Source organism: Bos mutus, chromosome 10 (assembly GCF_027580195.1).
Source record: "Bos mutus isolate GX-2022 chromosome 10, NWIPB_WYAK_1.1, whole genome shotgun sequence".
In the NCBI taxonomy this organism is placed as follows: Eukaryota; Metazoa; Chordata; class Mammalia; order Artiodactyla; family Bovidae; genus Bos; species Bos mutus.
Window position 1 is genome coordinate 55835977 of NC_091626.1, and position 14461 is coordinate 55850437.

The 14461-nt window shown below is 44.1% G+C and overlaps 1 protein-coding gene across 2 annotated transcripts in view; it reads left to right on the top strand.

Annotated features, from left to right (window-relative positions):
• Positions 1–14461, top strand: part of CGNL1 (cingulin like 1) — a 170042-nt gene that overhangs the window by 79782 nt on the left and 75799 nt on the right. For both annotated transcript variants that reach the window (XM_070377979.1, XM_070377980.1), the window contains exon 8: positions 2973–3185. In XM_070377979.1, the coding sequence (XP_070234080.1) occupies positions 2973–3185 (213 nt within the window). The remainder of the gene's footprint in view (positions 1–2972; positions 3186–14461) is intronic.

Sequence of the window (14461 nt, forward strand, 5' to 3'; positions counted from 1 at the left end):
CTCACCTCCTCCTGCTGTGCAGCCTGCTTCCTAACAGGCCACAGACCAGCATCGGTCTGTGACCTGGGGGTTGGAGACCCCTGCCCTAGAGCAAAGGAAGGAAATTCCATTGTCAGTTATTCTTAAATTGATACAAATAGTGTCACCCCCTCATCAGTGACCCACGTCTTGAATGCAAAATAGTTTTCTCTGTTGAGACCTCAGTTCTCAGGTGACAGCCCTTCCTCCAGTTCTACAGGAGCTCCAAGAGGACAGGATGTGTATTTACTCATGAACTACCAGTGAAGGAATGGATGAGTTTAGAATTCTGACATCTCCAGACTCTTGCTGTACTGCCCATGCTAATATATGCCCAGAACAGGCCTGCTCCCAGCAATCACTGATCCATCCATCAAAAATATAAATCAGATGTGTTTTCTTTTCAAGAAATGGATAATCTTGTGAGTGAAAGTGAAAGTCGCTTAATAGTGTCTGACTCTCTGCAACCTCACGGACTATACAGTCCATGGAAATTCTCCAGGTCAGAATACTGGAGTGAGTAGCCTTTCCCTTCTCCAGGGGATCTTCCTGACCCAGGAATTGAACCAGGGTCTCCTGCATTGTGGGTGGATTCTTTACCAGCTGAGCCACAAGGGAAGCCCAAGAATACTGGAGTGGGTAGCCCATCCCTTCTCCAGTGGATCTTCCTCACCCAGGAACCAAACTGGGGTCTCCTGCATTGCAGGCGGATTCTTTACCAACTGAGAGAGACAAGCAAATAGAATCTAGATATAAGGATTGTAGAGTAAAAGTATTAAGTACTGTGAGAAGCACAGCTAAAATGAGGTTGGGTATTCAGGAAGGGGATTCAAGGAAGACTTCTTGGAGTAGGTCATACAGTGTCTGAGTCTTGAGAGGTTTTCTGAAAGACAGAGACAGATGGGACCAAGATGGGTGAAGGATCCCCCTGACAGAAGATACCTTGTGGATGATGGCATAGACTGCAGGTGAGAAATTGGAGGTGGGGGAGCTGTTGGGTGGCTCGTGCAAACCACCTGGGCCGGAGGTGAGGAGAGCCTAACCCTGGAGAGGGGAAGGAAAGGGTCTAAGATGTTACAGAACTATTTAGTCACGAGGGACAAGGATGAGAGGGATCAAGGTCGTTGCCAAGCTCCCTAGCCTGTGAGCTCCCGAGCAGGTGCTGATGTCCCTGAGAGTAATGAACAAAGGGAGAAGAGAGGAAGGGACTTGATGAATCCACTGAGAGACATAAGCCTCCGTAGGTGCCTGAGGGACATCCACATGGCCGAGTCTTGCAGGTCTGAACTCAGATAAGAGTTGGAGGTAAAGGTTTGGGAGTTATTTATGTAGAATTAATAGTTGGAAAACAAAACAAAACTAGGTGAACTTGCCAAAAAAGAATGAAGAATGTGAAGTCACATTCTTAGGGATCATCTTAGCTTTTTAGGAAGAGGGAGGGAAAAGCCAGAAAAGATTGTCACAGGAAAAGTGGCCCAAGGGAAGAAAACAGGAGCATGTAGTATCTTTGAACTGCAGGGGAAAGAGAATTCTAAGGGTACGAGTACAGAGGATCAAAGCTTGTGTGAGCTCAGCTGCTCAGTCATGTCTGATTCTTTGTGGCCCCATGGACTGTGGCCCTCCAGGTTCCTCTGTCCATGGGATTTTCCTGCAAGAATACAGGAGTGGGTTGCCATTTCCTCCTCCAGGGCATCTTCCCAATCCAGGGATTGAACCTGCGTCTTCTGGACTGGCAGGTGTGTTCTTTACCACTGAGCCAGCTGGGAAGCCCCAAAGAGGATCAAAGGAGAGTAAAGAAAAGTGAAGACTGAGCAAAGGCCTTTGGATGTTGAGATGAAGAGGCCAACCTTGGAGGGAACAGGGTAGTAGAGTAGGAGCAAAAGCCATTTGCAAGAGATTAAGGGTGATCAAGAAGTACACACAGTGAGTAGAAATTATACTTTCAAAAGTTTGGTGGAAAGCTTGGTTTTTTATGTGTGTGTTTTGTTTGTTTTTGCCCTTGACTGAGAGGATTCTTGTCCCCTGAGGAAAAGGACATAGATGCAAGGAAACAGAAAGGAACAAAATGACAAGAAAAAAAAAAAAAAAAAGACGACTGATCAGTAAAGACTTGGAGCAGGCTCGTGAGGAGGAAGCTGGCTGTCTGTGAAGTGGCTTGGGGCAGGGAGGAGGCCTGGCATGCAGAGGAGCTAGGTGGTCAAGCCCAAGTCCTGGCTGAGTGCACAGTAGGGACATCTGTGGAGCAGGGGGAGCCTGAGCTTGAGGGTTGCGGAGCAGGTCTGATAAGGAACGGTGACCTGAGAGGAGTGCCCAGCTTAGGCAGGACACAGTTATGTTGAGGTGATGCCACTGGTAGTGGAACTTGCTGCCCCAGTTTGGTGACTTTGCTTGTGAGCAGTGAGGTTATGAGGCAGGGAAGGTGGGGAATGTGTGACTGTTTTACCTGCTCAGAATGGAGCAGAGGCATCCTGAGGACTTGGGCTGTGGGCTCCGAATGGAACCGAGGCATCCTGAGGACTTGGGCTGTGGGTTCAGGGTTCCAGGGGTGGAGTAAGAGGCCAGCAAGTCTGCAAGTGCCCCCCACCTGCCCCCGCCAATGAAGCAATAGCTCGTGAAGGCCACTAGCAGGGACTGCAGACCATTGCACTGAAGTGAAGTGAGATGGAAAACACAGGCCTTGCACCTCAGAGCATCGAGAATGGAACCAATTTCCCTTTTCTCCCTCAAATTAAATCTCAGGAAAGCTAAGATAGTGGAATCAAGGGATACGGTGGCTTGTGAGAAGGGGAAGAGAAAGAGAGGACAGGGGCTAAGCCAGTATGTAGCGTGCGGGGGAGAGAATAGGGAGGTCTGGTGAGGGTGTGACCGTGAGTGCGGGGGCCGAGGTGGAGGCGCCTGGCCGCTCAACAGAACGCTTGCATCCTCACCTCCCCACTCGTGTGTTCTCTCTGCAGGAGCTCCTGCAGGCAAAGCAGGACCTTCAGCGTCTGCTCATTGCCAAAGAGGAGCAGGAAGACCTCTTGAGGAAGCGGGAGCGTGAACTCACTGCGCTAAAGGGAGCCCTGAAGGAAGAGGTTTCCAGCCACGACCGGGAGATGGACAAGCTGAAGGAGCAGTATGACGCTGAGCTGCTGGCCCTGCGGGAGAGCGTGGAGGAGGCCACTAAGGTGGGTCCTGGCCAGAGGGGGCAGGCAGGGCACAGAGGAGGCCCAGGACCACCTCGCTCAAACCTGTGTCCGTTGTTGGCCTTCCTTTTCATGACAGAGTGAAACTCAGTTTCATCCCATCATTGATCCAGAAGATGAAAAGTGAAAGTGTTTGTCACTCAGTTGTGTCTGACTCTCTGAAGCTCCATGGACTGTAGCCCACCAGGCTCCTCTGTCCATGGGATTCTCCAGGCAAGAATACTGGAGTGGGTAGCCATTCCCTTCTCCAGGGGATCTTCCTGACCCAGGGATTGAACCTGGATTCTCCTGCACTGCAGGCAGATTCTTTACCATCTGAGCCACCAGGGAAGTCCTGTTGATCCGGACCCTGTTCCCAAACAGTAAACTCAGCAGTTATGCTGTTGACCACCCTTAAGTCCATAAATAAAAAATTTAAGGACACTGCTTAAAATCTCTGGCATGTGGTGAGATATAGAGGCCCAGAAGAACCCTTCCAGGATTCCTAGGGCATTGCTGCCCTTGCTGATGGGGCAGGATTGCAGACAGGACCTGTGTTTCTGGCATCCTTCCCCCCACCCCACTCTGTTCTTTCTGACTTGTGAAGCCTTTTGTTAGATGATTCAAGTTCTTTTCTTAGCACAGTTACAAGAGGGTTAATGAGCTGAATTGCCCAAACCTTTGTAAGATAATTTTTCTCTTAATTGAATTCTTGGCTCCTACAAATGGATTCTAAATTATTTTGAGGTCTTTGGTGTGGGCCTTGAATTGGCTGATTATGAACAGGGGGAAATGAAGGGGAAAATGTTTTGAAATGTCATGCCATCTTTAGGGAAAGAGGGGAATTACACAGTGTAAATTTTTTATGTTCTCTGCCATATATAGGTTAAAGATGATGAAGAAAGAACTCTTGATATTGTTTATTCTGTGGTGTTTACAGTAACAGCTCAGGGCTGGTCAGTCCTTTCTCCCCTACACTCCATAGTGATTCACTGGTCTTCAATTACAGCACAGTAATTGCAGATGACAAGAAGTAAAAAATGGATTTGTTTGTGTAACAGTAAAATGTTTGGGAAAAATGGTTCGGGTTTATTATAACTGAGGTAGTTTAAGAAAAAAGCCTCTTGTTCATTTGCCTGTCTTAACTTTTTGAGATTTGATTTCGTTTGAGGGAGAAAAATGAAACTGATTTAATTTTCAGTGCTTTGCAGGGACATATCTGTTTTTTCCATCTCATTTTCTTTCTGTGCAGCAGCCTGGTGTCCTTGCTCTTGGCCTGTATGTGGTGCTGCTTTTGGGGGAACATGCCAACAGGCTGCTGAGTAAAATGATTTTCCTTTGGACCCAGCACGTCTTTATTATCTTCAGACCTTACATCAAAGCTTGAGTTAACATGGCTTATTCATTGAAGGGTAGTTGAGAATGATATTTGGCAGGTTTGTGGTGTTTTGACTCTAAGGAAAATTAAACCTACAGCACACATAGGATGCAGGAGACTTTATTGGAAGCTTCTAGGTCCTTTGCTGTCACACGTTATAAGCAGGGAAGGGAATGATGGTAGGTGAGGAAGTATCTTTGTTGTATGGGAATGAGATAATCTGTAAAGATTTAGGCTCCTGGCTTTTAAGCACTGCTTCACATTAACAAAAAAGGATCACACAGACCAAATACAGGCCATCTGCAAGCTGACAGTGTGTGACTTTTGTCCTCTTGTCCGTGTCCCTCACACAGTGTCTGATGCATGATCACATCTCTGCAGTGTCTGATGAATGAAAGTGGAGGATCAGTTCCTCTCATAACTGGATTTTCAGTCCCTTGCGTGTGGTTCTGGTTAAATTTTCTCCAGTGATGATGTGGGAGATCTTTTAGGAAACTACTGTTTCTCTCTGAATTTCTCTGCCTTGCTTTTGCATTTCCCTGCGGTTTCTTAAAGAGGATCATGATTGTGTTTTTACACCTCATTAGCTTTTGCTTCTGAAGGTGTTTGCTGAACAAATGTGGCAGGATCATATTTAATGGAAAAAAAAATTAGCACTGTAATGGACAGATGCTGCCTTTTTGTTACATTATGTATATGTGGGTACTATATAATAGGATTTTAGTAGTGTTATATTAACTACTCGGAAGACAGAGAACTAAATATAATTTTTTAATTTTGTAAAGTGTTTCTTAAATTTATATACCAGCCTTTAGACTTTCCCTGTCTTGGGAGGGACTCATCCACTACTGTGATTAAAAGCTGACATTTTGTTAAGGAACTGCATTATTTTAGAAAGCTTATTTCCTTGGTAAGCCTTAGGAGGCAGCCCAACCTCCTGGCATCAGTTTTAAAATTTTTGCCACTGCCCCAGGGCCAAAAATTCCTAAAGTGCTATTTTATCATTGTCAGATAGCAAATACTTCATCCTCGCCAGAGCTTGAGCACTAAAAGTTTTAAATTTCTAGAACATTTGGTGAAAACCATCACATTATATTAAGAATGTTTTACAGGTATTCCAAACAGATACTCTGTAAAAGTGGTTTTTGTAGACCCAGAGAACCACACCTTTTTAAGAACAGATTGATTGCTCAGCAGAAGAGAATTCATGAGCTCCCTGGTGCTGGGGGCTTTGCCGGGGGTCCAGGGGGATGTCCTTGTACAGCAGAGTGAACGTGGTTGGGGGCATTAGGTAAGCTGCTTCAGTTTCCTCCCCACAGAAGGAGGGGTTCTTCACGTTGCTAGAGGATTCTATCATGCAGTCTTTAAAAGGACTGTTGAGGACTTTTAAATGTTGTTTCATAACATACTTCTTTTTTTTAATGTTGTGTTCTTTTATACTCTTTTACACTCTTTCCAGTTTTGAAAGGGAAATGTCCTCTCTCTCTCCTTGAGTTTGTGGCAGTGGCTGGGATCCACATGCAGAAATGGACAGTCAGTGTGTGACTGTCATCTGGGAGTGAAATGAAGACTTTTCACAGCTGTTAGCATCTTATTTTAATCCTTACCCTCTTCTTGTCCCCAGTTCTTGAGCAAAAGAAGTATAGTCAGTGGTCAGTGTTTTCAGATTTCTCAGAGACTAGAAATTTCTCAGAGACTCAGGTCAAATTCCAGCTCCTCTACCAACTTCCCTGCTTGGTTTTTGGACCTTAAGAGTTTCTGGGGGCCTGGTATTGCTGGTTACAGAACTGGAAAGAGTAAATGCCCCAAATGAAGTAGAAATGAAGTGCTATAGGAGATGGCTTGTGTTGGTGGCAACCAGGAAAGATTTCATGGAGGGAGCTGTGAGAGGTGAGGGGTATTTGGACGTGTGAGCCTGGGGGCTGAGGACACCGGGGAACCAAGTACAGCATAAAGAACACCTTGTTAGGTGGGAACGTGAGATGTGTGTCTGGGCTGGAGCCTTGTGGAGCAAGAGAAGTTAAGGTGAAGTGGAGTTAAAGTGTTTGCCGTTTGTCGTGTCCAACTCTGTGATCCCATGGACTGTAGCCCACCAGGCTCCTCCGACCATGGGATTTTCCAGGCAAGAATACTGGAGTGGGTTGTCACTCCAGGGCGTCTTACCAACCCAGGAATTGAACCTGGGTCTCTTGCACTGCAGGCAGATTTCTAACCATCTGAGCTGCAAGGGAATCCTTGAAGTTAAGTGGTTAGACACAAAAAGAGAGTTTTAAGAGTCAGAGACACTGATCTAAGGCATGAACTGTGTTTGGCTCTCATTTCAAACAAACCAATTATAAAAAACCAAAAAAATAAAAAAGAAATCATTGGGGGCATTTAAACACTATCTCTGTATTTACTGATAGTAAGAAATAATATAAACAGAATTTTTAGGGGTGAAACAGTGTTACTGTTTTTCAAAGTCTTTATCTTTTAAAGAAACTAAAGTATTGGATTGGCCACCAAGTTTGTTCTGGTTTATCTGTGACAGCTTACAGAAATCTCCAAACAAATTTTTTGGCCAACCTAATATTATTTATGGCTGAAATAGAAGGCTATCTGGAATTTGCTTTGTTTTTGTTTTATTTTTTTAATTTTAGTTGATATATACTATTAGTTTGAAGTGTACAACATAGTGATTCAATATTTTTATAGATTTATGCCGTTTAAAATGAGTATAAATACAGGCAATGGCACCCCACTCCAGTACTCTTGCCTGGAAAATCCCATGGACAGAGGAGCCTGGTAGGCTGCAGTCCATGGGGTCGCTAAGATTCGGACACGACTGACCGACTTCACTTTGACCTTTCACTTTCAGGAAATGGCAACCCACTCCAGTGTTCTTGCCTAGAGGATCCCAGGGATGGGGGAGCCTGGTGGGCTGCCGTCTATGGGGTCGCACAGAGTCGGACACGACTGAAGAGACTTAGCAGCAACAGCAGCATAAATACAGGATGTATTCACTGTGCTGTATAATGTATCCTTATAGCTTACTTATTTTATACATAGTAGTCTGTACCTCTTAATATCCTCTTGCCTCTCCCCCTTATAACCACTAGCTTGTTCCCTGTATTTGTAAGTCTGTTTCTGTGTTGTTTTATGGAATTTGCCTTAAAATAATTCACTGGGGGGAGAAAATGAGTAGGGGTATGGTTGAAGCAGGATTAGCTATGTGATGATAAGTGTTAAAATTTGGTGATGACTCAGTTAATTATACTATTCTCTCTACTTGGGTTCAGTCCCTGGGTTGGGAAGATCCCCTGGAGAAGGGAAAGGCTACCCACTCCAGTATTCTGGCCTGGAGAATTCCATGGACTGTATAGTCCATGAGGTTGCAAAGAGTCACACGACTGAGCCACTTTCGCTTTCACTTTTCTCTGCTTTGCTAATGTTTGAAATTTTTTATAAAAAATGTTGGATTCTTTTGTAGTAATGTTTTTTTAAAAGAACAACACAAAAAATTTAAAATATAAAAGATGAGGTGGATTGAAATTGTGAGGACTGCTTGAATACCCTAATGCCATGACAGATGAGTAGGTTTTCTTTCTTTTTCTCTATTTTGGCCGTGCTGGATTCTTCATGGCTGCCTAGGCTTTCTTTCGTTGCAGAGAGAGGGGGCTACTCTTGATTGCTGTGTGCAGTCTTCTCACTGCCATGGCTTCTCTTGTTGCAGAGCACAGACTCTAGGGTGCGTGGGCTTAGTGGCTCTGCAGCATAAGAAATCTTCCCGGACCAGGGATCGAACCCATGTCCCCTGCGTTGGCAGGCAGATTCTTTATGACTGAGCCACCAGGGAAGTCCCAGATGAGTAGATTTTAAGTGGTAAGGGAGCACTTTGTTTTTTATTAGGGATCTAATGGGGGCATGGTTCTGTAGAGGTGTGACCAAGAAGTCAGAGAGATTAGCAGTTGGAAGAATGAGAAGTAAGGCATGAGGAGGAATGAGCCTCAGGTCAGGGCTGACAGGAGAGACCCCACAGGGGGCATGATGACGGGTGAGGGAGGAAAGAGAGACCAAGCCAGGTCCTGGGTGCTTGGAAGGAGGCCTTTCCAGGAATAGGAAGTTTCCAGTGGGGCCTTTAGGGGAAGCTGGGTAGTGAGAAGCAGGGCAGCCCTGTTGCTGGGCAGGATGATGAGGAATCTACGAGGGAAGGGGACACTGCTTGGGGGCTGTGACTGGACAGAGAAGATGGGCTTAGGAGTGGAGGAGAAAAAGGAGGATGTAGATGCAGGGACTTGAAGACAAGCAGCCAAGTCTGGAAATAGAAAAGCAAGGGGAAAAGCATTGTATTTGGCTTAATTAATGATACATTTGAGAAATTTCTAAAAGCAGCCTGTTTTTGTATTACATACATTTTTGTTGTTGTTGAGGAAAAATAGTAAACTAAAAGTTGATGTACTCCTGCAGGTTAAAACTAAATGCTTCTGAATATTTTGAAAGAATTGCATAGTATTATAATCCCCCAAATCTTCCAGTTAAAAAAAAAAAATTAAAAAGAGAAAGGTAATACAGTTGTACCTAAATTCCTTCTGTAGGACCATCAGAATGAAATCAGGGAATATGTGTATTATCAATTAAAATTATTTGTTTTTTAAAATCAGAGTATAGTTGCTTTACAAGGTTGTATATTACATACTTATGTGTTGAGTCTGTGTGCTTTTATAGTGTTCTGCTCTTTATACTATAATTTCTTTCTAATGTTATGCCCACATTTTATATTCTTTAACCCTTAGAGAAATTTTATTCAAATTCAGTAATGTTGAAACTTTTTTTCCCCCTCTCCAAACTGCCCTTCGATTATGGCCTTATGTTTATGTTTCACTCAATGATTTGGAAATGTCACTCAAACTTATAAAAACGAATATGTGCGTCTTCCCCACAGCACATCTGGAGTTTTCCTTCCCTCTTTCCTACCAGTCTGTGAACAATTTCTTTTCAAAGCATGAGGTCAATAGAGGGTCAGATGGTAAAACCAGTGCTAATCTCAGGATCAATGTAATTGCCTCCCTTAAGAGAAGGCTAATTCAGTGTAAAATCTCATTTCTGTCTTCTCCAAGGGGGAGCCAGGTTAGCGAGGGAAACTGTAGAAATCCATATTTCCTTAGCTCTTTCACATCACATAATCAACTTACTCTGAAGGACAGCTGTTGAGAGTAGGGGATGCAAAGATGCAGAGATGTTGGGGGATGCAGCAGGTTTGTAATCAGCGCGCAGGGAAAGGAAAATGTCTCTTTCCTAATGGGCCTAGAGTGAATCAGAACCCTTCATCAACAAAAGTAAAATGGGAAAGAGTCAAGGTTAAAAAAGTTCTTCTCCTTTTCCTTTTTTTTTTTCCCTTTCTCTAGTTTCCCCCTCCCCTGAACTGGCTCTTAATAATTATATCACTCTTCTGCATTCTGTCCTGATTAAAAGTAGCTAAACAGGAGGCTTGCTGTGGCATCCTGGGATGTTTGCTTTGAACCATCCGTCAAAGCCCCAGACGTGTGCAGAGGGAGGCTCTGCACATGGGTCCTGGTAAGCCTCTTATGAGTCTTGGTGAACAATAAGGACATCCTGGCACTTCGCTTCTGGTGTTTGACCTGAGCTGCCACAGTCACTTGCTGTGGGTGTAGAAGACAGAGTCAGAGTCCCCGACACGCCCATTCATTTCCCGTCAGATATTTGCGTGTGTTTTACCACTGTCCCTCACTGAGAACACAAGTCAGGCCAGCCATGGTTTCTCGCTTCAAAGATCTTATAGACTCTTGTGGGGAGAAAATGTGCAAATAAGAGGACGATGAAGTTACGGGTGCTGTGGTTGAGGCCCCTGCCCGTAGGAGATCATGAAAGGCTTACTGCCTTCAATGGCAGCCGTCAGGAGAGAACCAGCACATCGTTCTGCAACTTGACACCCTCCTAGTCTTTTCTGTACAAAATACTTAAGGATTAGACATGAGAACGACACTTCCTTTCCCAGTACCTCTCTGAGAGTTTCTGGCAGTAGCCTGTCTTGAACCTGCTGGCTATGTGCCCAACTCCTTTTATTTATTGCTAATTTAAAAAATGAAAAAGAATGTTTTTTTTCCCTACACCTTGTAGCATGTGGTATTTTAGGTCCCCGACCAGGGATCAAACCCACACCCCCTGCATCCCTGCTTTGGATGTATTCCTGCAGCTCCTGGGAAAGAGGAGATGGAAGCAGGACTTTCAGGTCACCCTGTGCACTCGGATGACCCAAAAAATCACAGTGAATTCACATGTGGTGTGAAAAGCAAGTGTGGCAACTTAATCAGGAGGAAAGTAAAAGTGAAGTCGCTCAATTGTGTCCGACTCTTTGTGAGCCCATGGACTGTAGCCCACCAGGCTCCTCTGTCCGTGGGATTTTCCAGGCAAGGGTACTGGAGTGAGTTGCCATTTCCTTAATCAGGAGGAGAAGAAGTAAAAAGCCTCATCCTGGCCTTGCTTGCCTGTTTCCCATTTGGACGAAGAGTGACCAGAGGTCAAGACATAAATAACTCAGAAGGTTTGACGACCAGCAGTCAGCATCATGTCCTCACCATTGGGAATGGATTGTTGATACAGTTGTGGACTCTCTATCAATAAGTAGTTCATCCATAGTCATTGAGCATTTCATTTGTGCCAAGCACTGTGCTGGGTTGTGGGGATAAAATGGAAAAGAGTGGGAGTGATAGACACATGTATAAATATGTGTATTGTGATAAGCGCTTTGAAATGGAGGGACGGAGGGGAAGCTTCCTTGAGCAAAATGAGGATGGAATCTGAAGGGTGAATAGAAAGTAACTACGTTTCCCTGGTGCCTCAGACAGTCAAGAATCTGCCAGCAGTGCAGGAGGCTCAGGTTCGATACTTGGGTTGGGAAGATTCCATGGAGAAAGGAATGGTTACCTACTCCAGTATTCTGCCCAGAGAATTCCATGGACAGAGAAGCCTGGCAGGCTATAGTTCATGGTGTCCCATACAGTTGCACATGACTGAGCTACTAAGACTTTCACTTTTTTTTTTTTTTTTTCCAAGAAAGCTCTCAGGGTGTTCCAGGCAGAGGAAACAGCATGTGCAAAGGACTTGGTGGTGGGTGGGAGTATGGTCTATTCAAGGTATTGAAAGAAGGCCAGTGAGGCTGAGCTGTGAAGGACAACCAGAAGTTTGGACTGAGAGGAAGTGGAGAGTAGCGTAGGGACCAGCTTATGCAGCCTGTGTGCATCTGAAGGATTTTCTTCTTCGCCCTAAGAGCAGTGGAAATCATGGAGCACTCTTATTTATTTATTTATTTAAATTTATTTATTTTTATTGAAGGATAATTACTTTACAGAATTTTATTGTTTTCTGTCAAACCTCAACATGAATCAGCCATAGGTATACATATATCCCCTGCCTTTTGAACCTCCCTCCCATCTCCCTCACCATCCCACCCCTCTAGGTTGATACAGAGCTCCTATTTGAGTTTCCTGAGCCATATAGGAAATTCCCATTGGCTAGCTATTTTACTTATGGTAATGTAAGTTTCCATGTTACTCTTTCCATACATCTCACCCTCTCCTCCTCTCTCCCATGTCCATACGTCTATTCTCTATGTCTGTTTCTCCATTGCTGCCCTGTAGATAAATTCTTTAGAAACATTTTTCTAGATTCCATATATGTGCATTAGAATAAGATACCTATCTTTCTCTCTCTGACTCACTTCACTCTGTATAATAGGTTCTAGGTCGTGGAGGACTTTTAAATAGGCGTGAGTGTATGTGTGATGTGAGCAGATTCTTTCAGTGGCAAGGAGTCAGCTCTGGTCTTTACAAGTAGGGTGTGTATTCCTGCTGCCACTTTATATTGGAGGCACCAGTTCTCTGGGGTCTCTTCAGCACTCCATTTCCTTTTTAAAAAATATTTATTTATGTATTACTGTACACCCATGGCTGATTCATGTCGATGTATGGCAAAAACCACTACAATATTGTAAAGTAATTAGCCTCCAGTTAAAATAAGTTAATTAAAAAATAAGTAAATAAAATTGCAAAAAAAAAAAAAAAAATTTATATATTTATCTGTGCTGGGTCTTAGTTGCAGCATGTGGGATCTAGCTCCCTGACCAGGGATCAAACATGGGCCCCCTGCATTTAGAGCTTGGAGTCTTAGCAACTGGACCACTGGGGAGATCCCTCCATTTCCATTTTTAATGTGGTTATCGCCAGCGTCTCTCTGCTGAAGGGTGGGCAGAAGGGGAAGGGAATTGGGAAATGGAGAGTCCCATTTTGTTTGCAATATTTTGTTCTTTGCCAGCTGTTCATTTTCTGAATTTATAAACTTTGTCCGTGAGCAAGTAGATGATGGTGAATAGGGACCATGGATGATGGGAGAAGTTGGGTATGGTATATTGGTGGTGAGATTTGTAGAAGGAAAGTTTTGCTTTCTAACAAGGCTGTTATAATGTCGTGGTGCTAGAAATACCTTTAGACATTTATGGAAGTGTTAATAGAAAAACTTAGTAAGGTACTTGTCTATCTCCCCAAATGGAACAAATGTTCTGAGATCTCAGAATCATTCATGGACACCATCCAGAGTCCAAAAGTGTGAGCAAGGCAGAAACAGTGGCCACTGTCTGAGGGCCAGTAGCCAGGTGCATTTCCAGTTGCAGATGTGGTCAAACCATGGAACAGGGCACTGTAAGCAGAGGAGCTAGTTTAGATAGCAAAGATGATGGCACTCACTATAATATTGCAAATAATTGCATCTTTAACATCTCAAAGGAAAACGGCCCTAATTTTGTCCTCAGAAATCATATAGTCTGTGTTACACTTTTTCTGATCTTCTCTTTCTGACCTTCTAAATTCTGCCTGATGCTTATTTTCTAAAGACTTGCCAAGATCATTAAGTAGATTTCCACTTGGTGGAAAAACTTGGCACTATTATGTGATCACTCTAAGCAGAAAATGGAGCATGTCATAAGCTCTAAACCCATTAGATAAGAAGCAGTGTGGACCCAAATATCTACAACATCAAAGTAAATCAGGGTAGATAGGGCATTTCTGGTAGCCAGCCTCTGAGATCCTGTGTACCCGCCACCGTGGTGTATGCTTCCTGTGACTCTTACTCCTTGGTAGGCCCATCCCATGTTGAATAGGACTGCTCTGTGTGACCAGTAGGGAATGGTGGAGTCTGACTTACAAGGCTAGATCATAAAAGACACTCTGGCTTCCTCTTGAATCCTTTGCTCTGGGGAAAGCCAGCTGCCATGCTGTGAGGGCCCTCAAGCAGCCTGCGCAAAGTCTCATGTGATGAAGAACTGAAGCCTCCTGTCAGTAGCCGTTTGAGTGCATTGTCTTAGAAGTGGATCCTTAAGACCTGCTCAAGCCTTCAGATGACTACAGCCTTGGCCAGTATCTTGGGCCAATCTCATTAGAGACCCTGAGCCAGAACTACCAAACAAAGCACTTCTAGATGCGTTACTTTCAGAAGGTCTGTGAGATAATAAATGTTTTCTATTATTTTAGGTCAGTGAGTTTTGGGGTAATTTGTTATGCAGCAATAGCTAACTGATACAACATTTTGACAAAGCCATCTCTTTCATGCGGTGTTTCCTTATAGCCACTGACTCCAGCAGAGCTGTAGCATCCTGTCACATCCTGGTCTTGTCCTGGTTTTGCTGGACTGTACCAGTTAGGTGATGTGTCATTCTCCCCTTTTTGAAGGAGGGACTATCCTATCCTTTGTATCATCGGTGCTTTGCAGAGTGCTCAGTAACTGTCCTCTGTATGCTTGAATCAGAATGTGCACTAACCTGGGCCAACAGTCATAGTTTACAGAGATCAGGATTCTAAATCTGGCTTTGCTTTTATTGATTTTATAAAAGGTTCCTAGTCCTTCCTGATCT